General features: G+C 30.6%; 4 protein-coding genes across 4 annotated transcripts; 2 read left to right on the top strand and 2 right to left on the bottom strand.

The window, feature by feature from the left end:
* The first annotated feature begins 290 nt into the window (after nt 1-290).
* Nucleotides 291-12,320, top strand: LOC117235217 (ras-related protein Rab-23). Its single transcript, XM_033497050.1, has 6 exons — nt 291-613; nt 5,030-5,151; nt 7,946-8,108; nt 9,412-9,491; nt 9,563-9,756; nt 11,774-12,320. Exons 1-6 carry the CDS (start codon nt 581-583, stop codon nt 11,902-11,904), a joined length of 723 nt encoding a protein of 240 aa, XP_033352941.1. The 5' UTR covers nt 291-580; the 3' UTR covers nt 11,905-12,320.
* Nucleotides 12,321-15,386: 3,066 nt separating this feature from the next.
* On the bottom strand, nt 15,387-16,589 carry LOC117235219 (BAG family molecular chaperone regulator 2). The gene is made up of 3 exons (XM_033497053.1): nt 16,225-16,589; nt 15,872-15,984; nt 15,387-15,785 (listed from the first exon to the last, which is right to left on the bottom strand). The coding sequence occupies exons 1-3, from the start codon at nt 16,433-16,435 to the stop codon at nt 15,552-15,554; spliced, it is 558 nt and encodes a 185-aa protein (XP_033352944.1). The 5' UTR covers nt 16,436-16,589; the 3' UTR covers nt 15,387-15,551.
* A 701-nt stretch (nt 16,590-17,290) lies between these two features.
* On the top strand, nt 17,291-18,186 carry LOC117235220 (60S ribosomal protein L38). The gene is made up of 5 exons (XM_033497054.1): nt 17,291-17,350; nt 17,529-17,556; nt 17,773-17,833; nt 17,920-18,042; nt 18,116-18,186. The coding sequence occupies exons 2-5, from the start codon at nt 17,554-17,556 to the stop codon at nt 18,154-18,156; spliced, it is 228 nt and encodes a 75-aa protein (XP_033352945.1). The 5' UTR covers nt 17,291-17,350; nt 17,529-17,553; the 3' UTR covers nt 18,157-18,186.
* A 97-nt stretch (nt 18,187-18,283) lies between these two features.
* Nucleotides 18,284-21,426, bottom strand: LOC117235218. Its single transcript, XM_033497051.1, has one exon. The coding sequence runs from the start codon at nt 19,038-19,040 to the stop codon at nt 18,318-18,320; it is 723 nt and encodes a 240-aa protein (XP_033352942.1). The 5' UTR covers nt 19,041-21,426; the 3' UTR covers nt 18,284-18,317.
* Between the last annotated feature and the right edge of the window lie 446 nt (nt 21,427-21,872).

The raw sequence follows: 21,872 nt of genomic DNA, 5'->3' as shown, positions 1-21,872 counted from the left end.
TATTTCATATAAAATATATTTACTATATATACATTAAAATTGAATTAAAATTAGTTGTAACTTGATCTGTGGTTATATAATAACTTTAAAAATAAATCATTTACATTTTACTTAATTTATGTAGCATAAAACTTAGATTTCAATGCATTACAACTTATTAACTTTATCAAACACACATAATTTCATTTTATTTCAGTTTTTAATTTCTTTCAATAGTTGGCAATTGATCTTGATACAAAATAGAAATATTACTAGGGAAAGTTACTAACCGGTAAGTCTCAGCAGGTGTCTTGTACAGGTGTTCAGTCGGCTAGTGGCGCGTATTCGCGTGTCCGGTATATACGCTATTCTCTCGGCACGATAAAGTATTTTACCGATGTTGAATAAATATATAAAAAAAAGTGCGTGAAATTTTTATTTCAAATCCATAAAAATGTCTCGATCATGGTGTGAAGTGATAGATTCGAAATATCGTGAAAGGTGATTATTGCTAAGAGTAAAATTTTCACACGAAAGATTGGCGGCCGACATCGCGGGTTATATTGCAGTTGGATATTATGCTAATCACATTACGGTCAGAATGCGGGAGGAAGAACTTGAGATATCACTCAAGGTAATCAAAAATTTAATTTTATTTTCCTTTTTTATACTTTTCTACCGATAATACATATTATCATTTTATACTTTCCAAAAACATAATTTTAATTGGCGCGCTTTTAAATGTGTTAGAACACATTAATATATTCTCTATACAGAAAAAGCAGATTACTTGTTTACACCAAGCGTAACCACTTTTATTTATATCTATATTTTTTATACCAATATTTAAAATGACAGCAAGGTAATTATATTTAAAAGTCTCGAATGCCAATTAGTATTTAAGCGATATTGTTTCATTGAAGTTTATATTGAATTTGAAATCAACTTTTCGAAATGCGTATGCGCAGTGACAAATCTGCAGTATCATGTGAACATATATACATATACATATATATACATATATATATGCATATACATAATACACACACAAGTGAACCGGCTTAATATACTATAGGTTAGGAATGATCTTTCCGTTTCAACTATTTTTTCAAACAAAAGAGAATGGATAAGAGAAACAATTATAAATGTCGAGATAGAGAAATAATATAATTATTGTATATGATATGTTTTTTCAAAAGCGTAAGCATTTTCACCTATAATTTTTTTAAAGTTTGTGGTACTTCAAGATTAAGATTATTTTTAAATAAGTTTAATAATCTAAATTAAATAAGATCCCTATAATATATATATATAATATATATTATATATATATACATATATATTAATGTATATGTGAATAAGACAGAATAAAAAATATTCTTATTTTCTTAAAATATTCTTGTTTCATAGCAATTGCGAAAAAAATATGTACATATGTGATATATGCAAAAATTTATACATCATTTGTGGTCTTGCTTCAACGAATACGGTTTATCTTTCGATTGTTATAACGGTACATACTGACATTTTCATAGGCATATGCTTCTATATAAGACCATGTATTACTTTTACTATTCTTATTGTCTGTACTTACTTGGAACAACCAGTGCGTGCATGCGTGCGTCATTACATCTTATTTCGCCGTATAGAAATATGTAACAAAACTAATCCCTTTCTGAATAGAGCGTTCCCGCGTCTTTCGAATTATTTTTCATTAACACTGCCTTTAGAGTTAACTACATATAATGACTGCATTTCGTTTATTAAATAATTCCTACTTGAAATTAATCGTTTAGAAATGTTTTCAAACATTATATTACAGATTATAATTCAGTGCCATTCATAACCGGTTGTTTTCATTAGTATTTACTAATGATAAGATTGACGTGAATATGAATGTTAATGTTTCTTCTATGGTTATTACAAGTAATCATTTCGTAAGCATACATAGATATGTATTCACTTAGTTTTCCGCTTCCGTTAAGTATTCAACCGTAGTATTCATTTGCTTGGAATGCGACGCTTTATAGTGATATTTCTTATTTAAGTAGAAGAGAAATTTTAACGGTGATTTGATCATTTGAAAATCTATCTTAATGTTCGACTAACTTGTTCTAGTCTTTTAATGGAATGCTCAAAGCAGTTATAAAATGAATAATTTTTGCATTAGAAAAATTGTTCATACTTCGAAAAGGATTAACGATTATATGATTAAGCAATTTATCTGCTGTCTACCTTTATATATCTCCTTTTATGACTAATGATAATTTAATATTTCTAATTCAATTTTTATATTACACACTTTGCTGATAATACTTAAGTTTACTTTAAATTTCTTTAATTTCGAAAGATAAAACTATAAAATTAGAAAGTGAGGATTAGGTTCCTCGAGAAATTCGCAGGATTAATATACACGGCTTTAATTAGCATACTGTTTGATTCTAACGTTACTTAAATGAGATAATATACTAAATCAGTCGGATTATTTATAAAGAATACCAAAAAACAGGGAGAAAATCGATGCACATCTCGATTAATAATCGCGAATTCTATTTATTTACACAACGTTAATATGAAAAACAGTATTCTCCATCGGAATATTTTCTGTGAAAGCTCATAGTTCACGAGTTTATAACAAGTTCTAAAAATATTTACATAATGTAATACATTACGGTATTCTTCTTTCGATCTAGTACAATATAAAATCCAGTCGTATAGTTTATAGCCCGATAATATCGATGAATTGATTACATGTAAAATTTATTAATTTATAATTAATTTTATTTATTAATTTAATACATATTTTATAATTTTCAATGTATGTGTATGTTTCATTTTTACGCGATACTTGTAATAGGTAAGAAATATATTTTGTAAATATCTAGTATTATTTCTTGAAGGGTAAAGTGATACGTTATTAATTATGTCGTATGGACGATCATTTCATTTTTTATTCTTCTTCGCAGGAATCTGTTTTGCTGGGCTTACATATTATATTTCTTAAATTACTTGAGTTACGAATATATAATAATTCAAATACAGAAGTTAATTGTTAATAGACTGAGATAGGTTATAATGTTTCGTTAAAAAACGAACGACCTTGGAATGTCCTTTGGTAGCCCCTCGCCATGTTGTTTTCTTCGTAATATTCTAATGACCATTCGTAGATTAACGTGAGATATCTAGATGTCTACAAGGTGTTTGAAAAATCAGATATTTAACATTATCAATATAAATTACGTTATTTGTTTTCAATGTTTAGGTTCTATAAATATTTCTGAAGTACCCCAAATTATTTGATAAATAATCTTAATGTTGTTGTCAATATTTTAAATATATTTTTTATATTTGATAATTGACTTTCAGTGACTAGTACCTAATTTTAGGGGTACCCTGTACGTTTATTAGGATATATCGGACTCCTCATACATATACATAAGTTTCAACAGAAGCTCGATCTCGAAGACCGGTTCACGTGGACTCGGGCCCTTATCGATTTAACCTACTTCTTCCTTTGGACGAACCGTTATCTCGATTTTGGCAGAATTATTTAAGGTACGATGTCCCAGTGGACACGGTTCGGGACATTTCTCGGGATTTTAAATATATTTCAACACGCTATAAAATATATTAGATCTAAGCAAGATGAATCGTTATGTTCGAAATATTTATGTTTCATCGGTTCTATAAAATTGCTGAGAAGAATACGTCGGAATTTACATTTTAAATGTTATTTTGCTCATTAAAATCATTCATACAGACATTGCGAAAACATACAAAGCTGTCTGATTTAGCGACGACAGTGGTACCTTGCATCATCGACGAAAAATGATGGCACACCTTTGATATCGGTGAGAATGCACTTCATAATTAAGCACTTCCTCTTTTTCTTTACTTCAAATTATGTAGCGTAGTAACTGTACATGAAAAACTGTTAATCAACCTGAAATTATAAAAGTATTCACATACAACTTAACTAGATTTCCTTCCTTGTTATTTCATGCTTTTATATTTCCGGACTCGAAGGCCAAACGATCCTTGCCCTATCGATCATTCCATTGTACATTATACTCGCGTTAATAGGTGAACAAGTCTTTGCCCCCATGGTTCCGATACTTCAAAACGCGTCCACAAAAGCGGTATCAATCATGAAAATAAATTGCAGCTATATGATGCAGTGTCGATTCTTACGAGTATTACCGTCATTTATCATAACTATTCGATTGGTTTTCGGTATTAATAGTTAAATGCCAGTCTATGTTTAAAGTGATCGACCACATCGCTGTGAAAAGCGAAACAGTTGTACGTATGTGCTGTGTAATGGACTAGAATATTCGACGATATCGCGAATATAAGCTGTACACGCTCAGATTGAAAAGCAACACCTCTTTATGACGCTCTTATCGATTGCTTCTTCCATGTTCAAACGTTCTTATTTCTGCGATCGAATATGTTTGGTCATTATTGATCGACGAAATGCAATTTCGAAGCAAGTGAATCATTCTCGTACCGTTCTGAATAAGAATTGTCACAGGTGTGTTAGGTTGGGGTTAGTCGCAATATACATATTTCAATTATTAGGATCGTTGCAAATGTGTTAATTGTACCAACCAGTATCGTTGTGTTTATACGTACATAAATTCTATTATTCTAATTATATTAAATATTTCTAAGAATTAAAAAATAAATTTTAAAATGTTGCACCTTACTCTGCAAAATGAAACCGACACGGTTTGATATTCGCGTTATCGAATAAAGAGGCGACCGATTTTATTCAATCGCCTCATAATTTGCTGGCAAGAAAGTTGCGCGAGAAATTAGCTACAGGATCTATGCTGTTTTTTGCTCGTCTCGACCTACAGGTTTTAGAAAGTCTACCTTCCAGATAATCCTACATGTATGTACGTACGCTATCTCTGGACAATTTGAAATTGTCCCTAATGACAGATAATATCGATGCAACGTTCGCAACGAAACAATTCGACGAAGTCGGTGATACGAGTTTCCATTGATCAGATCATCGAGTGCATATAGAAATCTTTATTTACAGGTGGTGATAGTCGGTAATGGTGCTGTGGGGAAATCGTCGATGATCCAAAGGTTTTGCAAGGGCACTTACACGAGAGACTATAAGAAGACCATCGGTGTCGATTTTCTGGAACGGGAGATAGAGTAAGTAAAGGTGAAAAAATGGAGATTAAAGGAAAAGGATAAAAGTAGCTCGTAGTAAAACGTTCTTTATTATTATTTTCCCCGATGAGACTTTAATACTACAAACGAAATAACGATCGATGACGATGCCATTTAATACCTTAAAAGTAGCCTACGATGTACAAAAAGTCTTTTTTCTTACCATAATCGGATTATCACGAAATCTTTATTGGTCAACCGAGAAAAATCCGTTTGAATAAGCTTCGATCTGGTTGATTACGATGAAGCGGAGCTGTTCGACTGATAAAAAAAGGATCGTTTCACCCAATCTTGCTAGCCTCGACGAGAAAATTCATCGTGTTATTTCTCTACACTTCGATGGGGTCCTTTTGCGCATAAAACATTGTTGGTACGTGAAGCGCATAATGAAACCCTCTCGAAGTCCCTTCGATCAACCGAGAAACTCGATTTCATTTATTTGCTCGTGCAGCTTATCGAAGACCTTGAAGCGATTGTTGTTTCAGAAAACGTGTACCTGCGAGTATAATCGAAATAATTACACTACATAGGAACACGCGATATCGGGGCGAAAAATCATAAAGAGGGTTCCGATTGTGGTTTCTAAGGCGGCAGAATTTCGTGTTGCCGTCAAGATTGGAAAAGAATATCTCACGAACGGTGGGAATATTAATATCCGGGAGGGGAGGTAAAAATTTGTTTTCATACTGCTAAAAATATAGGAAGATGAGGAAGAAGTTGTAAGCCGTCGGTCGATAATTAAAGACTATGTTAAAAAAGGATGTATAATAGACTGTATTCTGACCCGAACAGATACATTCTCCAAGTTAATTACGTTCTACGAGAGAACGTTCTACTCTTATTGTTAGTCATCGTTTCATTATTTTCTGGAAGGCCGACCAAACAATATCCAATTGCTCTTTAAATTCGATTTCGATTTTAAAACACAGTATCAAATTAAATCTTCGTTATTAAATCTGTTTAATAACGTTCATAGTATGCGTTCGTTAGTCCATTCGATTGCTAATTAAAAAGAAACTAGCTGTTGCTTTCACGTATCTTCTTTATAGTACTTTATACGACGTTTTTTCTTCTTGTACGATTACATAATACAAAAATGTACGCTCTACACTCTTTAACTCGTTTCCTTAAAATGATTTGATTACGAATCGTCGGTCTATAGTCTATAGATTCATCGATAGGATGAATATACATATCTGGATGAAATCTTCGTAAATTTTTGCACGCTTAAGCAACGAAACAGCGTTCGTTGCCTTTTAAGCGCCAAATATTTCGCGTACGGTTATACAGATGTTCGTCAAGACGTTTTTCTAGAAGCAAGTGTGCGTTTCTAGGTCCCTGAGAAATGCGCGTGTTATACGTCTCGACACGAGCTATCGTGGGATACTTCCTGATGCACATTTGCCCCGCGATAATCGTAGTCGCCTTTTTAAGAAGGGAAGTCCTTTTTACGCCTCCTTTCTTCCAACGCGTTGCAACAAAACAAAAGACGTAGCCTGTAAAAAATCGGTAAATTGCCTAAGAGACCAGCTACAACGAAGCGTAGCACGATTTAATAAGCGAACATTTTATAGTCGGCAGGCTTGAACGAATAGTAATTTTAAATCATTGATCTTGGCTCAAGTCAATGAAGACACCGATAACTGTACACCTTTCGAGTAATGAATGGAGACTTCGTTAAATCGAATAACGGAATGTTCTACGATGCTCGATCTCGTGCAAATTTATGGATTTGTTTGGAAGAAACGCGGTCGAGTTTTCTCTTTTCCCTTTTCACGCGCCTTAAGTAGATCGAGGAATTTAAGACAAATCGGTGTTTTACGGCATTTCGTTGTAAATATCAACGTGACTCAAGAAAGCTTTCCATCGATACGTCTTAATAGTCTCTTTTTTTTTTTAAGAAAAAGGAGAAAAGGAGCATTGCAGGTTCATGCATATGCATCGGTGTTTTAAGTACAATGTCCCGCTACCGGTGACCTTCGTCACGACAGCCTTTCATTCGACTTTATTTAATTTGCACGTGCGTATATCTACATACGTTGGTCGAGAAATATTTTACGGCCGAAAGTTCCGTGCACGTCCTCGATCGCGTGATTTTACAGTATTTTGCGCCGGACCTGTCGAGTTGGCAATATCACAAAAGAAGAAAATCCACGTCCTTTTGTCGTTTTCTTATTACTTGTGTAAACCAGACCTTATCTGAAAAGTTTAATCTAACGTTTTTTTTTTTTAAATACATTTTTATCTAATATGGTAACTTATTACCGATAGGAATAAAGTTTTTACTATGCCGAAACGAAACCAAACGAAACCAGTCGAGCATCTAATTATCCGAGATATCTTAATCGTTGTCAACGATATTGGACAAAACTATGTAGCACAAGAATCGAAATACATTCCAGGACAGCGATGGTCGGCGATCGAATCGAACCTAGCCAACAGAAACTCACCAGTAAGCTACGATACGACAAGAACGTTATCTGAAAAGCCATAACGCGTATAAATCATTCCATCGTTCGTATTGATTTACGAAGCAAAATTACATCCACTACATTTGCTAAAGATCGAACGTGTCGTAAATCATTTTACTCGTTTCCTGTTCACGAAATGGCGAGAAAATAGAGAACTAGAACGTCCTCTGAACAGCGGGAAGCCCAGAGTGAAACAATTGAATGAATTTTTCACTAGGCACTCATTTACTCTACTTTCTTAAGTAAACCATTATTTTGTAAAAACATTCCAAGTTTTCTAAGAAGTTTGCCTTATTGTTGCACAGGGTGGATGGCGAGGACGTAAGACTGATGCTGTGGGATACTGCCGGTCAGGAGGAATTCGACGCAATCACTGCGGCTTATTATCGCGGCGCCCATGCCTGCGTCCTCGCTTATTCAGCCACGGACAGAGATTCCTTCGACGCCATTCCTTCGTGGAAATTGAAGGTACGACTCTTGTGCACACGAGCACGTTTCCGTAGGTAGTCACGACGGATGGTGGAATGTGAAAGTGAAGGTGCCATTAATGCAGGGGGCTGATTTTAAGTCGCTCTACGGCTGAATGTTTCCATAGATAGCGGCACATCGATCTTAGATAGTTTTGCCAAGATGCATTTCATAGAATCATGCTCGCTCTAAGGGAATCCGTTATACGGTCATATATAAGTATTGACTGATGTTTGAGTCCTCTTATTAGCGTAAAAGATAATAATCTAATGTTATTTTTTCATTGAAATCGTTATAGTGTAAACTTTAGTTATTCTACTAAGCTGTATGTAAATATTGTCCAAATAATTTTCTAAAACGTAATATTATCTCAATGAAATTAGAAACCATATGATCTTGAATGATTTAGAAAATTTCTAGTTCTCTTTAATATTTTATCTGATGCAATTTGTAATGAGTATGCAGAATCTTCGAAACAAGTTAAGCGTGACGGAGAAAAACTGAATCTCTCATCGATACACTTTTTGACTTCCCTCCATGTAAAACGAGTTTAAGTAAAGAATGCATGCGATTCTTGTGATACGTACCGGAGATAATACCTTAAAGGTATTCACTTAGAGAATCGTAGTTTTATACAGTGTTCCTCAATGGTCCTTTTTTCGCACACAGTCAACGGAACAATATGGTATTTCAACAACACATATAATTGGAAGTTAATCAGTGTTATAGAACTGTATAAAGAACAGCGACGAAGACTGCTACAAAATATTACAGCAGAGTAATATAAGTTTATATACAAGATTAATAATGATGATATAAACATGTTCATCAGTAAGCCATGGCTAATATTGACAAAAAGCATGTTAGTGGCAAACGACTCCGAACATCGTTCGAGATCATCGGATACGCTCTCGAATTCCTTTCGTAGAAACTTGTACGTTCGCTTTTTTCTTTCGTTGCGGAGAAACACAGTCGAGAAAGGTGTAACTGAGTCTCGAACAGATACAAATCGGCGCGAATAGTTATCACTGTGAATCATATTTTGTTTCGATAAAGCACTTCTACCGTATTTTATATCTATTTTCTTGCTAAGTTAGCAAATTAAACGAAGCTGTTCGTACGAGGTTTAAATGGGGACTCGATTAGAATTTGTTTAAAGCCCGACTTCTAACTTATAAAATCATTTCCTGATTATTCGAAATTTTCACAAACAGTAGCTACTCTGTTAGCGTTAATTAGAAAAAAAAGGCTTTGAATTGTAGTTCACAGACTGATAAAAGCGGTGATCTATTTTGCTTTGCAGGTGGAGAACGAGTGCGGCGAAATTCCCACGGTTCTTGTACAAAACAAAATGGACCTCGTTGATCAGTGCGTCATTGATCCGTAAGCGTAACGCCTAGTTTGCTTAATTAGCGGCGCAATTTCGAGTAATCTCGAGCATAGCATTGTTTCAGGGACGAAGCTGAGAGACTTGGTCGTGCCCTCGGTTGTAAGCTTTTAAGAACATCCGTGAAAGAGGACGTCGGAGTCATGAGCGTCTTCCGGCACTTGGCATCAAGATGTCTCCATGAGATGCGTCGCTGTGACGACGATTATCAGGACGACCTGAGATTATACTCGGCCGGACCTAGATCTCCTTCCGTAATAAGTGAGTTAATTCTTTTGCCTCTGTTTTCTCTTCGCCGACAGAGTGAATTATTTCATAATAGGAATTATCAAGTATCGTTAATATTATACAACCATTGATAAATGGAAAATATATTTATGTTTCATTTGAAGGAATCTAGTAGATACTGTAGAGTAAGATTACGCATCCGTAATACTTCAAAAACACAGATAATAGAGTTAACGGCTCCGTTTATATAAGTTTCTCATTATAAAATCTACAACTGTTCTTAATCGTTCTTAACTTTAATATATCTACTTTTACCACGAATTCTGTAAATTAAAGTTAGAAAGTGTTTCAAATCGATCTCATAACTTCATGTATACCAAGGATTCGTTCGTTTCAGGCGCAAAGAACGTGGAAAATTGGTAATGAATGGTATCATTGATCGCGGCTCCTATCAGCTATTAAACGCACAAATTTGTACGAAAGAGAACAATGGAGTATCGTCGATTCACACGTGGCCGATTTGATATAGACGCTGTCCAGTTGTTTTAGCCGGTAATAGCTGTGTGAAAAGAACAGTGCGCTTTCTTGGAAACTCCTCGAGAAGATGCATAATGTATTAACTGTACCGGATACGCACGCTTGTATTTACGGGTCGAGTTGATTCTGCCTCTTTAAGTATATCGTCATCACGTTCGTGGCTCGTGAGGAGACAGATGTATCAAGCCAGATTCGAAATAGATTTTTGCCATTCTTTTGCCTCGTCTTTTCTCCTTATTATTTTCTTGGCTCGAAGCATTCGAATTATTTCGAAGTATTAAGACGAAGGATAGATTGAATGTTTGTACAGATTTAGTAGGTGGCCTACTGTGATCTGTATATGGTCAACAGATTTGACTATATATGCATATGTATGTATATCAGTCGAAATTTTTCAAGGACGCATGTAATAACGTCTTTCGGTAAAGTACAATACAGATTAATAAGCTCGATGTAGCTTTCTTGATAACTAAATGAAATCGAGATGATCATCTAAATAAAAAATATAATATCAAGTTTTTTAATTAATTAAAATTTCTTTTTGTTCTGAAAGAAAAGACAAAAAGGAGAGATCATATTCAACGTGTAATGTTTTATCGTGATTATTTGAAGTAATATAATCAGGAAGAGTTTTGTTACATATGGATACTATGAAAAATAAATATTCATTGATGCTGACTTATTGTTAGTGTCGAGAACTTTAAGCGAGTTCCTGTAGAATGTAAATACATCTTCAGATCGCGTGACTGTAAGCATCGATCTTGATTCTTGAATAACACGCAAGTGTACGTACATAATGTACTTATACGTACACATAGGCCCGCATATTTTTCACGTGCTGTTAGACATTGTTTAAACTTTTTCTCCTCTCGTATCGATAGCTTTAGGGGAACTTTTTGAAATGAATTAACTTTAATGAAATAGAGATTGAAATGATTGAAATTTAAGAAAGAATTATATATGTTCAAATTAGAGGCGAAACTCTTGTGTGACGATTTAATTGTATGTGCAATATAAGAAAGTATAACAATTAGAATGATCTAGTTTCACATGGGACGAAAGAAACAATCACACTTCGGCCACGAAAATGTTTAGAGCATAATTTTCAAACTGTTTCGCGAGTATACACGGTAAAAGTGTGGGAACGGAGCGTGAATCTCACTTACAACACCGAATCGGTCTTTAATCTTTCCTAATAATTATTTTACGCGAATGAGTTTTCTTTGAGCGTAATCACTGAACAGAAATGAAAGAAAACAATACGATATTAATTAGTTTATTTGTTAACATAAATTATACAAGTAACTGTTTACAGCATATAGATTATTTACAGAATATATTAATTAAAGTTTATAAAATTAACATGCACGTTACATGTATTTAATATAACATGTTAACGTGTAAAATTACGAAACGGAGTGTAAGAAATTGTACTATAAATGCAATTATTATTAGCTACTTCTAAGTTACAAATTTCACAATTTATGAAAATATATGTATGTATTTGTTATAGGTGCATTTAGTCCGAATGGGTCCACGTGTGGTCGGAGTACAGGGAATGGTACCATAGTTTTGCGACCAGGAACCAAGGCAAAGAATCATAAGAAAAAAAATTTTGTAAAAAACGCTTGTAGGCTACTTTAGTCTTTGCGTGGATAAATACGCGATAAATTGTAACGAATACTTCAACCATGTACAGACTGATATATTCATATTTATGAAGATATAAATAGCTTTTGTACGATTGTTTCGATGCCTATAAAATTGGTTTTAGGATTGTTATGAAATACGCACAGTATTTTACGCAGAGTATCAAAGATATAACGAGAAAAATTGAATGCGATTAATTTTGAACAGTATTGCGTGTATTAATTTGTGATACACATTTCCTTCGACAAACGATTATAGAAGAGCTGCCACTTCATAGTTCGCTTTAACTTATTTCAATTATGCATTATTATTACGCAGTGTTTGTTAATTATGAATGAAAAAAATATCAGTTTAACTAAATACTGCTTAGTTAGATACTTTTATTAAATAAAATGTGAAAAATATAGAAGGTATATAAAGTACGAGATAAAAAGAAGAGTATAATTTGTTTAAAGTAATAACCGAATGTAATTGAATAATTTTTTATACCGAAAGGACAATATATTTTTTTATACATTCACTTTTTATTATTGAATATTATCAATTTTTCTATTATCTTCGATACTATTACGATCATGTGTAAATACGTCAATTTTTAAGCACTTTATTGTTTTAAATGTTTCCTGTATTAAGTACTTTTTATATTTGTGTTAAGAACATGGAATATTTTTTATGTTTCTGTAAATATATTATTCGTATGAACGCTGGAGATGAACATAGTGTTTTTTATATGAGTCATATAGTAAATTACTAAACTATAAGTCTATAATTAAAAGAATTAAATCACTCCACACAAATTCTTAGAAAATATTAGTGACATTAATTTATATGTAAACAAATAATGTTAACCAAATATTTTAGTTTATAAGGAAGAAAATATTATGTTGATAAACAATACCTTTTTGTGAATTATAATTATTAAATATCATAAAAATAATTTTTAAGGAATCTATTTTAATTAATACCCTAAAAAAATTGTGATAAATTTAAAAAGGAAAATAAATATCAGAAAGCGTACAAAAAGTGTACTATTTAAATTTTAATCTATTTTGCTCTATTTAAATTATATGTATTATACTATTGTAAGTAATTTCATTGTGTAAAAAAATAGATATTAGCAAAAATTGAATTCCTATCCGAATGTTTTTATTATAAACTGTACAATGCTTCAGAATTTCGAGTTCATATTAAAACTAAAATGCACTAGGTTTAAAGCATAATTTAATTAAACCTATAAAAAAAAAAAGTAAATAATAAACATACGCGATTAAAATAGCCTGGCAGTATGCTAGCATATTATAAATATTAGTGATATTTTTAATGGTAAGATAATTATGTAAATAATATAAAATAAAAAAATAATTAATTCTCAGCTAAATTGAACAACTTTTAAAAATACCAAACTGTATATAAATTTCTTATTTATATTATAACAAATATAATATGAAAGAAATTGCATAAATTTTGTAGTAAATGCGATAATTCTGTCTACAATAGTAAAATTAAAATATTTAAAATACGAAAATTTAAACTCACATTTCTAATATAATTAAAATTTATATGTAATTTTTACTAACATTTCATAGTTTTTTTTATAGTAGGAAGCACTATTATTTTTAAGTGGTCAATATAATAAGTTATTGTAAGATAGGCATATTATAATGACTAAAAGCAATCACATATATACATATAATATCCACACAAAGATTAAATCGCACAAAATTTTAATAATGTGTATATATATACATTCTGTTCTGTCGCATATACAAGGTGTACAAAAACGTAAGAAGTAAGTAAAGTAAAAAAAAAGGTAAGTAAATAAACTTGAGCCTAAAAATAGTTAGTTTTTGAATTACTAAATGTTTTTGTCAATAACATATTTACTCTGCAGCATATATTTAATATGATTCCTGTTCATTATTCATTTTAACACATATTTTGGTTCTTTGATAGAATTGATAGTTTCGTTCTTTTGATAGAATCACGCACACAATGAAAGATGCCCTTCCCTTATTTCTTGGCAGCAGTTATCGATTTGTTATATCAATTCATTTAACAAAGCAACTGGTTTACTATACACTATACTTTCATATACTAAACATCTCGTAACTCGGAAACTAATGATTTTTAAATAGATGTTTATTAAGATTCTTTTTCTTATTTTAATGAATACTATATGCCCTAAAGTTTTCCCCCAGCTTCTTTGTACACCCTGTACATAACAAAATGTTTTTAATTTTAATGACTTCTTGTTTTTATTTATCCACAATCAAAATATCAAGCTTTGCATATACTTATATTATTCGTTTTACTTCTTTTCAAATATAGATTCTAGTGAAGTTATTACGCTCAACATATTATGCTTCAATATCATATACAGGGGGCCCCGCGTAACGCTACTCATTATTTTTTTGCCATTTGCGGCCATGTAACAAAAACTGTTTTGGACCGTTCTTTAACCCATTTGCATCCAAGCGCGGATTAATCCGCGCGCTGCAACTGTCTTCTATCACCAAGCGCGGATTATTACGCGCGCTGTGACTTCTTTTTATTTCAGTCGCTAAGTATTCTTCAGATGTGAGAGATCACGTTTGTCTCGTTTGTCAGCATCTCGCCTATATCAGTTTATTGTATTGGCCATTTTTAAGAATTCCACGAGAAATAATATGATTTAATTTCTTATTTCTTATTTTTTTTAAAATAAATAATTTTTTCTTTTTTCCTCTGTTATAAGGAATGTAAGATGCGATGTTTGCGAAGTAACATTGTCTACCAATCGTTTTGAACAATAAATTTTCGATAAACTTCATGAAGAATTTGGATGTCATTTACTGCACCTACAACCGACCTACAGCACACTTTATTTTATGACTTATTCAAATAGCATAATGACTTCTGCAATATGACATTTTGCTCTTTTGTAGAAAGTTATTATTTTGTTATTAGAGTGGCTGGATGTACAACTCTACATGATGTAGTAATTCCTTCCTTATGAAATGTAAATAATTCTGAAATGTATCAGCAAGTGAAATATTACTTCCACTATGAAATTTCTTATAAAATCCTCTACAATTTCATGGAAGAAGCAACATATAATTCTATTTGTGTTAACTAAGGTGACACTAGTTTCGTTATGAAAACAAAGTATTTTCGGGATTCTTTCTATCATTTGTAGTACGCTCGACACCATCAAAGTATGGTTCAAAACATTTTTTGTTACATGGCTGCAAATGGCAAAGAAATAGCGAGCCGCGTTACACAGGACTCTCTGTATGTTATAATCATTTATTTCGAAAATAAACAATTTTAATTCTCAGAATCTTTTAAGTACGGAAATATGTATTATTTGTTATAGTAATTTTATAATAATTTCCTATCATAATTAACACGCATATACAAGTGTAATATGCATAAAAGCTTATTTGCCCAGATAGCAAGGCGTAGAAATAGTACATGTAGAGAAAAAACTCACAATATATGATACTTTTTGTACATTTACCATAAACATTATTGAATTATCAAGCACCCTGCTATAATCAGTTTTTCTCAAATCTCTTTTCAGATAACTAGGTCGTATTAATTACTGATTTAAAGAGTTACTTATCTGACTTCTTTAAAAATCAGTTATTCCAAATAAAGCTTCACAGTAATTTAATTGTGTGCATTTTGTCAATATAATCTAATAGTCCCTGCAGTCTCTTTTTTATTCGTTTCTGATCATCCATAGTACACCCAAGAATTGCTGTTTCAAAGGTTTTATCAGAATGGCCAACACTTTGTGAAGTACAAGCATTCATAAAAGATGCACAACGCTGCCGAGTTCCAGCTGGATCATCACGGAGGCCAACAACTAAACTATCTATCAAACCATTTACCTGAATGAACCAATTTGTATTATTAAGGATTTCATTTAAAAAAGTAGTAATAAATTAATATAAAATATATAATATGATGTATGAACCTGATGTAGTGCTTCTTCTTGAATTTGATCACGCTGAATTTTAACCAACACATCAACTGTTAAACATCGCATAGACAATCTTTCAGCATACCTCAGCACATCGTCCTTGTCAGCTATTTTCAAAAATAATATTTAATAATAATTATTGTGTATAATCCTTTGTAGGTTATGTTCAATAAAACAAAAGCAGTATCATATAAAACCATTGCTACCATACAAATACAATAAATACAGTTACGTAATATTATAGCGATATGAATTTTAGATAAAAATTTCGAAAATCTTTTTTAGATGTTTCTAGATACATAAAGTATTGACCTTGCATTTTCAAGATTAGTAAGACAAATACTTACTTTCATTTAATCCACTTAACATTTCATTGTTTCTAAGTGTGTCTAAGGTAGTCAGGAGTGTATCTCTTTCTTCTTCGAGTCTCCAAGCATCTTTCCTCAGTTGTTCTACATGCACTTCGATCTGATCAAGAAGGCTGACTAACCTGTCTTTCGGCTTTGTTGAACCATCACAATCCACGCTTTCCATAATATGTGGTAATGGATTATCCATTCTTTTCTCAAAAATTTTCAAAATTGCTCTCTGACGGCTTGGTCTTCACGTAATAACAAAACTAGTAATTACATTTAAGCGCGAGGTACAACACAAACGTCCGGCTCGCGGACAAATTTACAGATGTGTTTGTATCGTGGTGCGAAAAGATGACTAACGGAACATGTACTTACTTACGAACACACACGAACATTTGACAACTAAATTATCAATCGAAAGGCGCTAAATATAAAAAGTACTTTTCTCGTGGTAGTTTAGACAATTGTAATAGTTTGTAATAAACGATAATATAAAATAAAGCAAATTCATCAATATGTTTTAGTAAAGAGTGATAAATTATGTATCTGTTTCTTTTCGAAATTAATAATTAATGTTTTATCAATTTTTGTTTTAATCTTTTTATTAATTTTAACTAATTAATTTTTGTTTTAATTTATCCTATTTATTTAATATTGTTAGTTGCTATGTTCGTATCTATGCATTTAAGTAGAAACTTATTGAAACTATGATCGATATTAATATTTATATAGGTATATATCTATATTATAAAAAGAAATTTTGTATTATTAAATAATCAAATTTAACATTTAATTTAATAAAATTATTAATTTAATAAAATGACAATTTCATTTAAGGGCCCAGATTTCTTTTTAAGAAATAATTGTTAAATTTTTTACGTAAATATATTTTTAAATTAAATGCGTGTCATAACGATATTCATAATTTCTAATATGCGGTTATAAAATATTATAATGCATATTAAAAATTATGCATAACATAAAATTAATTAATTATTTTGATTATTGATATTTATTATATTTCTAGTTTCAATTGTACACAACTTTATATTTTTGTTGCTGATTTGACATAGTTTCATGCTAAAATATCCTCTTCTTCCGGTTATAACTTAACAAGGTTCGTAGTATTTTTCTGTATGATTGTTTAAAATCTAATTTTTCATTATAAATCTCCTTTTTCTTTAATTCTATATTATTTGTGTATGATGTAAATATAAATGTTCTATGTATCTCATATTTTAAGTGGAGGAATTTCTAGAAATTCATAGAATAAACGTCTTTCTAATTTGTTCCAGGTGGTTCTAACAGTTTCTGTCTACAATGGTAAGTATTAAATATTTATTGTTAACATAGATGTAGTATAATTTTAGTTGCAATTAATCTAATTTCTTGTATTATGTGTATAATAATGTATTATATGTAATGTAGTACATTACATATCTCATTAGATATATTAGAAATGTGTTAAATTAGATTTACATAACCTCAATGTAACATAAATGTGATTGGTGCAATGAATAACATATAATACTTTCTTAGCCCCGAGAAATCAAAGAAATCAAAGATTTTCTCTTAAAAGCCAGAAGGAAAGATGCAAAATGTGAGTATTTAGGATTTTTTCCATTATTATTGTGATATAATGTAACATACATATATTAATTTATCCTTTTTATCACAACGATACAGCTGTGAAAATTAAGAAGAATGCTGACAATGTTAAGTTTAAAGTTCGCTGTTCAAGATTTCTGTACACTCTTGTCATTACAGACAAAGAAAAGGCAGAAAAATTGAAGCAATCTTTACCTCCAGGTATTTATTTGCTTAAACAAAAATATTAATAAAGAATTACAAAAATATATAATTGTATTATTACATATTTTAGGTCTTCAAGTAAAGGAAGTAAAAAGAAGCGAACGTATGTAATTGATAGAATAAACTAAATTTTTAAACATATGTTGTTTATTTTTCTGCCATTACATAAAAGTATGTTTAATAGGGATTAAAATAATAATCTAAAAGAAAGTAATTGTTTAAATTAAAATTTCACGTTCTAAATTTATTTTGAATCAATTTTGGTTGTAACTTTATTCAACTGTTGCAAAATTTTGATTAGATATGATGCATGGTTGATTTAAAATGTATTTCCGCCTTTTAAACATGCATCGGTAAATATCCTTTCTTTTTGTTGGAGTAGTACACATCAACTTTAGTTCATCATATGTGTCTATACATATATTTCCATTATTGCATGTTGGTCTCTGATCATAAGGATATATGCGAGAATAATTAAATTTTGTTTGACATTTTCTTGTAGTGTGTTGTACTTTGTGTCTCAAATATCTCTTTAAAGGACAATACTTTCTTTGACATAGCTGAGTTTGAAGTTTGATATATTGTGAGAACAATATTCCCAATTCATCATAGGTTTCAGATATTTCTGATGTATTATCTGATGAAATACAAATATGATTATTACTAATTAATCGTCCTGGTACAGTTTGTTCTATAATTGAATTTTTACAATTATTTTTCATCAATGATATACCAATGAAATTCTTATCTGTTTTCAATATTTTTTCTCTAGCTTCTTTTATTTCATATCTTAGTATATCTACGGATGACTTCATTCTTTTCTGCATTTCTTTAAGATATACATTATGTTCATTTAAGTTTATTTGTGATTTCAATTCTTTTAAGTTATCTCTATTAACTGTATTAATCTTATCTGAATTACATATAGAACTATTTTTTATTTTTGAGTTAACTTGTAATATTTGATCAATTTCTATTTTAATTGCATTAGACATATCAGATAGTGTAGAACTAGTGTAAGAATTAGTTGACCTATACAAATGTTTACAATGATTAGTGTATTAAATCAAATAAAGTTTAATAACATCTGTTAATTATTGAAAACCTTTTTAATTTGTTAAATGCATTTGATAAAATATTCGACATATCAGCTGCAGAATCTGAGAAATATTTTGAATCAGTTAAATTTTTTGTGAATAAATGATAAGGTGAATAACTTGACTTAGAAGTGGAAATTTTGTATTTTTGTGTACTATCACTAAATGAATCAGTGTTTTCAAATTTAAGGTCTATCAATTTAGAACTGACATTATTTTGTTTTTTAGAATTGTTAATATTTCCTGAATTCCATTTGCACAATAACAGTTCGTCATTCTGTATATCAGATTTTGTTGGAGATAATGGTATTACTAAAAATTTGAGATCTGTATCTGAGAAACAAATGTTTTTGTTATTCTAAAAAGAAAAGAACATACAATTAAAAAGTTATGTTCATTGTGAAATTTGATATTAATTGGTTGGTACCTGATGTGAGTTTTTACAAATATTTTCATAATCTTCGAGATCTTTAATGTTCCATTCATTTGATATTGTTTTAGATATATTTTTGTACTTAGTATGAGCTGATGAAAAAGATGGGAAAAACATTTTCAAGGGCAATTGCTTTGTTAGATTGTTAGTAGAGGTCTCTATTTTACTTGCACATGGAGCAAGCAGCTTTTTCTTTTCCTAATCATAAATTTTTGCATACATATATATCTACACATAGATATACATAAGTTATAAAAACTAAACTATCATGATTATTTGAATATGATCATTTTAAATATAATATTTTACTTTTAATACCTGTAAAAGGGTTTTTAATTTACATTTTTTTTCATATTGTTTGTTTCTGTGGCCGTTATATTTTACATGAAATTTTGAAAAATTACATATATTAGACCCTAAAAATCGCCGTTTTGCATAAGAATCGCTTTCCCTTTCTTTTATTATAGAAAATCTGTCATCGCCGTTATCTTCATCTTGTCGAATTAAGCTTTATGAACGAAATATTGATACATTATCAACAACTAAACATTATATGCGTGTGCTACACATATACTATATATATTATTACACATATTACATTATAAGAGCAAAAATATAATGAACCTTTTTAAAATGGAAATGACTCGTCTGTGTATATAACGATAGCACGTTATAAATAAAATTGTTAGAACCAAAATGGTAAATAAGATGAGAAATATTTTCCAAAAATTGTTAGAACCTGTTTCGGTTTGATCAATACTATTATAATACCTTTTCTCGGTATCAGTTATTCCCAACATTTTTTTAACTTGCATGCTTTCTGTTATGATAATTACGACAGAAACTAGAAGATTATGAAATGAATTGGTTATAGTACAAAGTCACTGTATTTTTAAAAGTAAAATTCATACATGTATTAAAAAAGGTTCATTTGTTATTTATTGACAAGAATATCGAAAATGCAAAATAAAACATTTGAATCTATTACATGAGTTTACTTTCTGTTTTGTTTACAGATGTGGCATGGGCCACGAGTATGTTATGAAAACATCTAAAAATAATAAAATTTATCAAATACAATATCTACAATAGTAGGATTAATACTTTTTATAATTACAGTTCATAAATCATAATGATTTTTTGGTATAGGAGGAACACGATAGCGAGGTCATTAAATATCAATTATGAATGAAATTATTGAAACGCGGATGTTGAGACAAATGAATTAATAGAAATACATTCGAGCAAGGTCGTACTAGAAAACTTTTAATGCAAAGTTAATGTTCTTTTTGTACAATATTGAAATACAAATCTTAGATTTGTAAATGTAATTTCGTTCTTGATTCCACTGAATACAAATTTTTTTATTATGGGAAACATACATAAAACAGAATGCAGTATTGGCTCGTTATCACATGTATATTCGGAATCATGTCGCGCACTAATATGGGAAATACTAATTGCAAAGAAAAAGATACAAAAATTCTATTTCTTTAATTTTGATAACTCATTGTTCGCTAAAATATCGCTGATGGAGAGTAAGCGATAACAAAGTTTTAGGAAATGATGGAAGAGTGGGACTCTGTGTCTACTATCGGAAAGCAAGAAATGCATCAAGATATTAACGAGACAATACTGCATAATGTAAGCATGTACTTACTACTTATTGCGTACGACCTTAAATAGTCAAAGATCTTTCGCGATGGATTAATTTTCGACCTAGCTAGTCTTGGTCCATACACTATACCTATTCTAAACTACAAATTATGGATGAACTTTATATCTATATATCTTGATTCATAATTATATTGTATACATAATAGAACAAAATAATGAATTTCATACAAAATGGATAAAATATCATTCATTACTAATATATTTTTCTTAATTTCGTCATAATCTTAAAATATTTTATTCTTATGTACGTAACAAAGAATATTAATGAATTTATTAATATATATAATGTATTGAGCGAAATACAAAACAATTGTGGCATTAATGATGTTTGATATTAAATTCATATAACATACATGTTTTAGGTTCTGTTAACTTTTTAGAGACTGAAAAAATCTTTTGCTTTCTGACAACATAATCTTCATATAATACATAATACATTTACATAGTATAATACCATCCGTCAGTATATTTATATTTCAGAACTCTATCTAGACACTTATCGGGACAGATAGATGTCCAGACAAGCATTCAAGCGAGCGAAAAAAATACAACGAAAGTGGGTGAAATACAGACTCAATACGAGTATAGATAACTAAAAAGGTTAGACAAAATAATGGAAA

This window comes from Bombus vosnesenskii, unplaced genomic scaffold (genome assembly GCF_011952255.1).
Source record: "Bombus vosnesenskii isolate JDL3184/JDL3185 unplaced genomic scaffold, Bvos_JDL3184-5_v1.1 scf7180000013314, whole genome shotgun sequence".
Lineage (NCBI taxonomy): Eukaryota > Metazoa > Arthropoda > Insecta > Hymenoptera > Apidae > Bombus > Bombus vosnesenskii.
The sequence above is the reverse complement of the archived record's forward strand: the minus strand, read 5'-3'. Positions and strand labels throughout refer to the sequence as shown.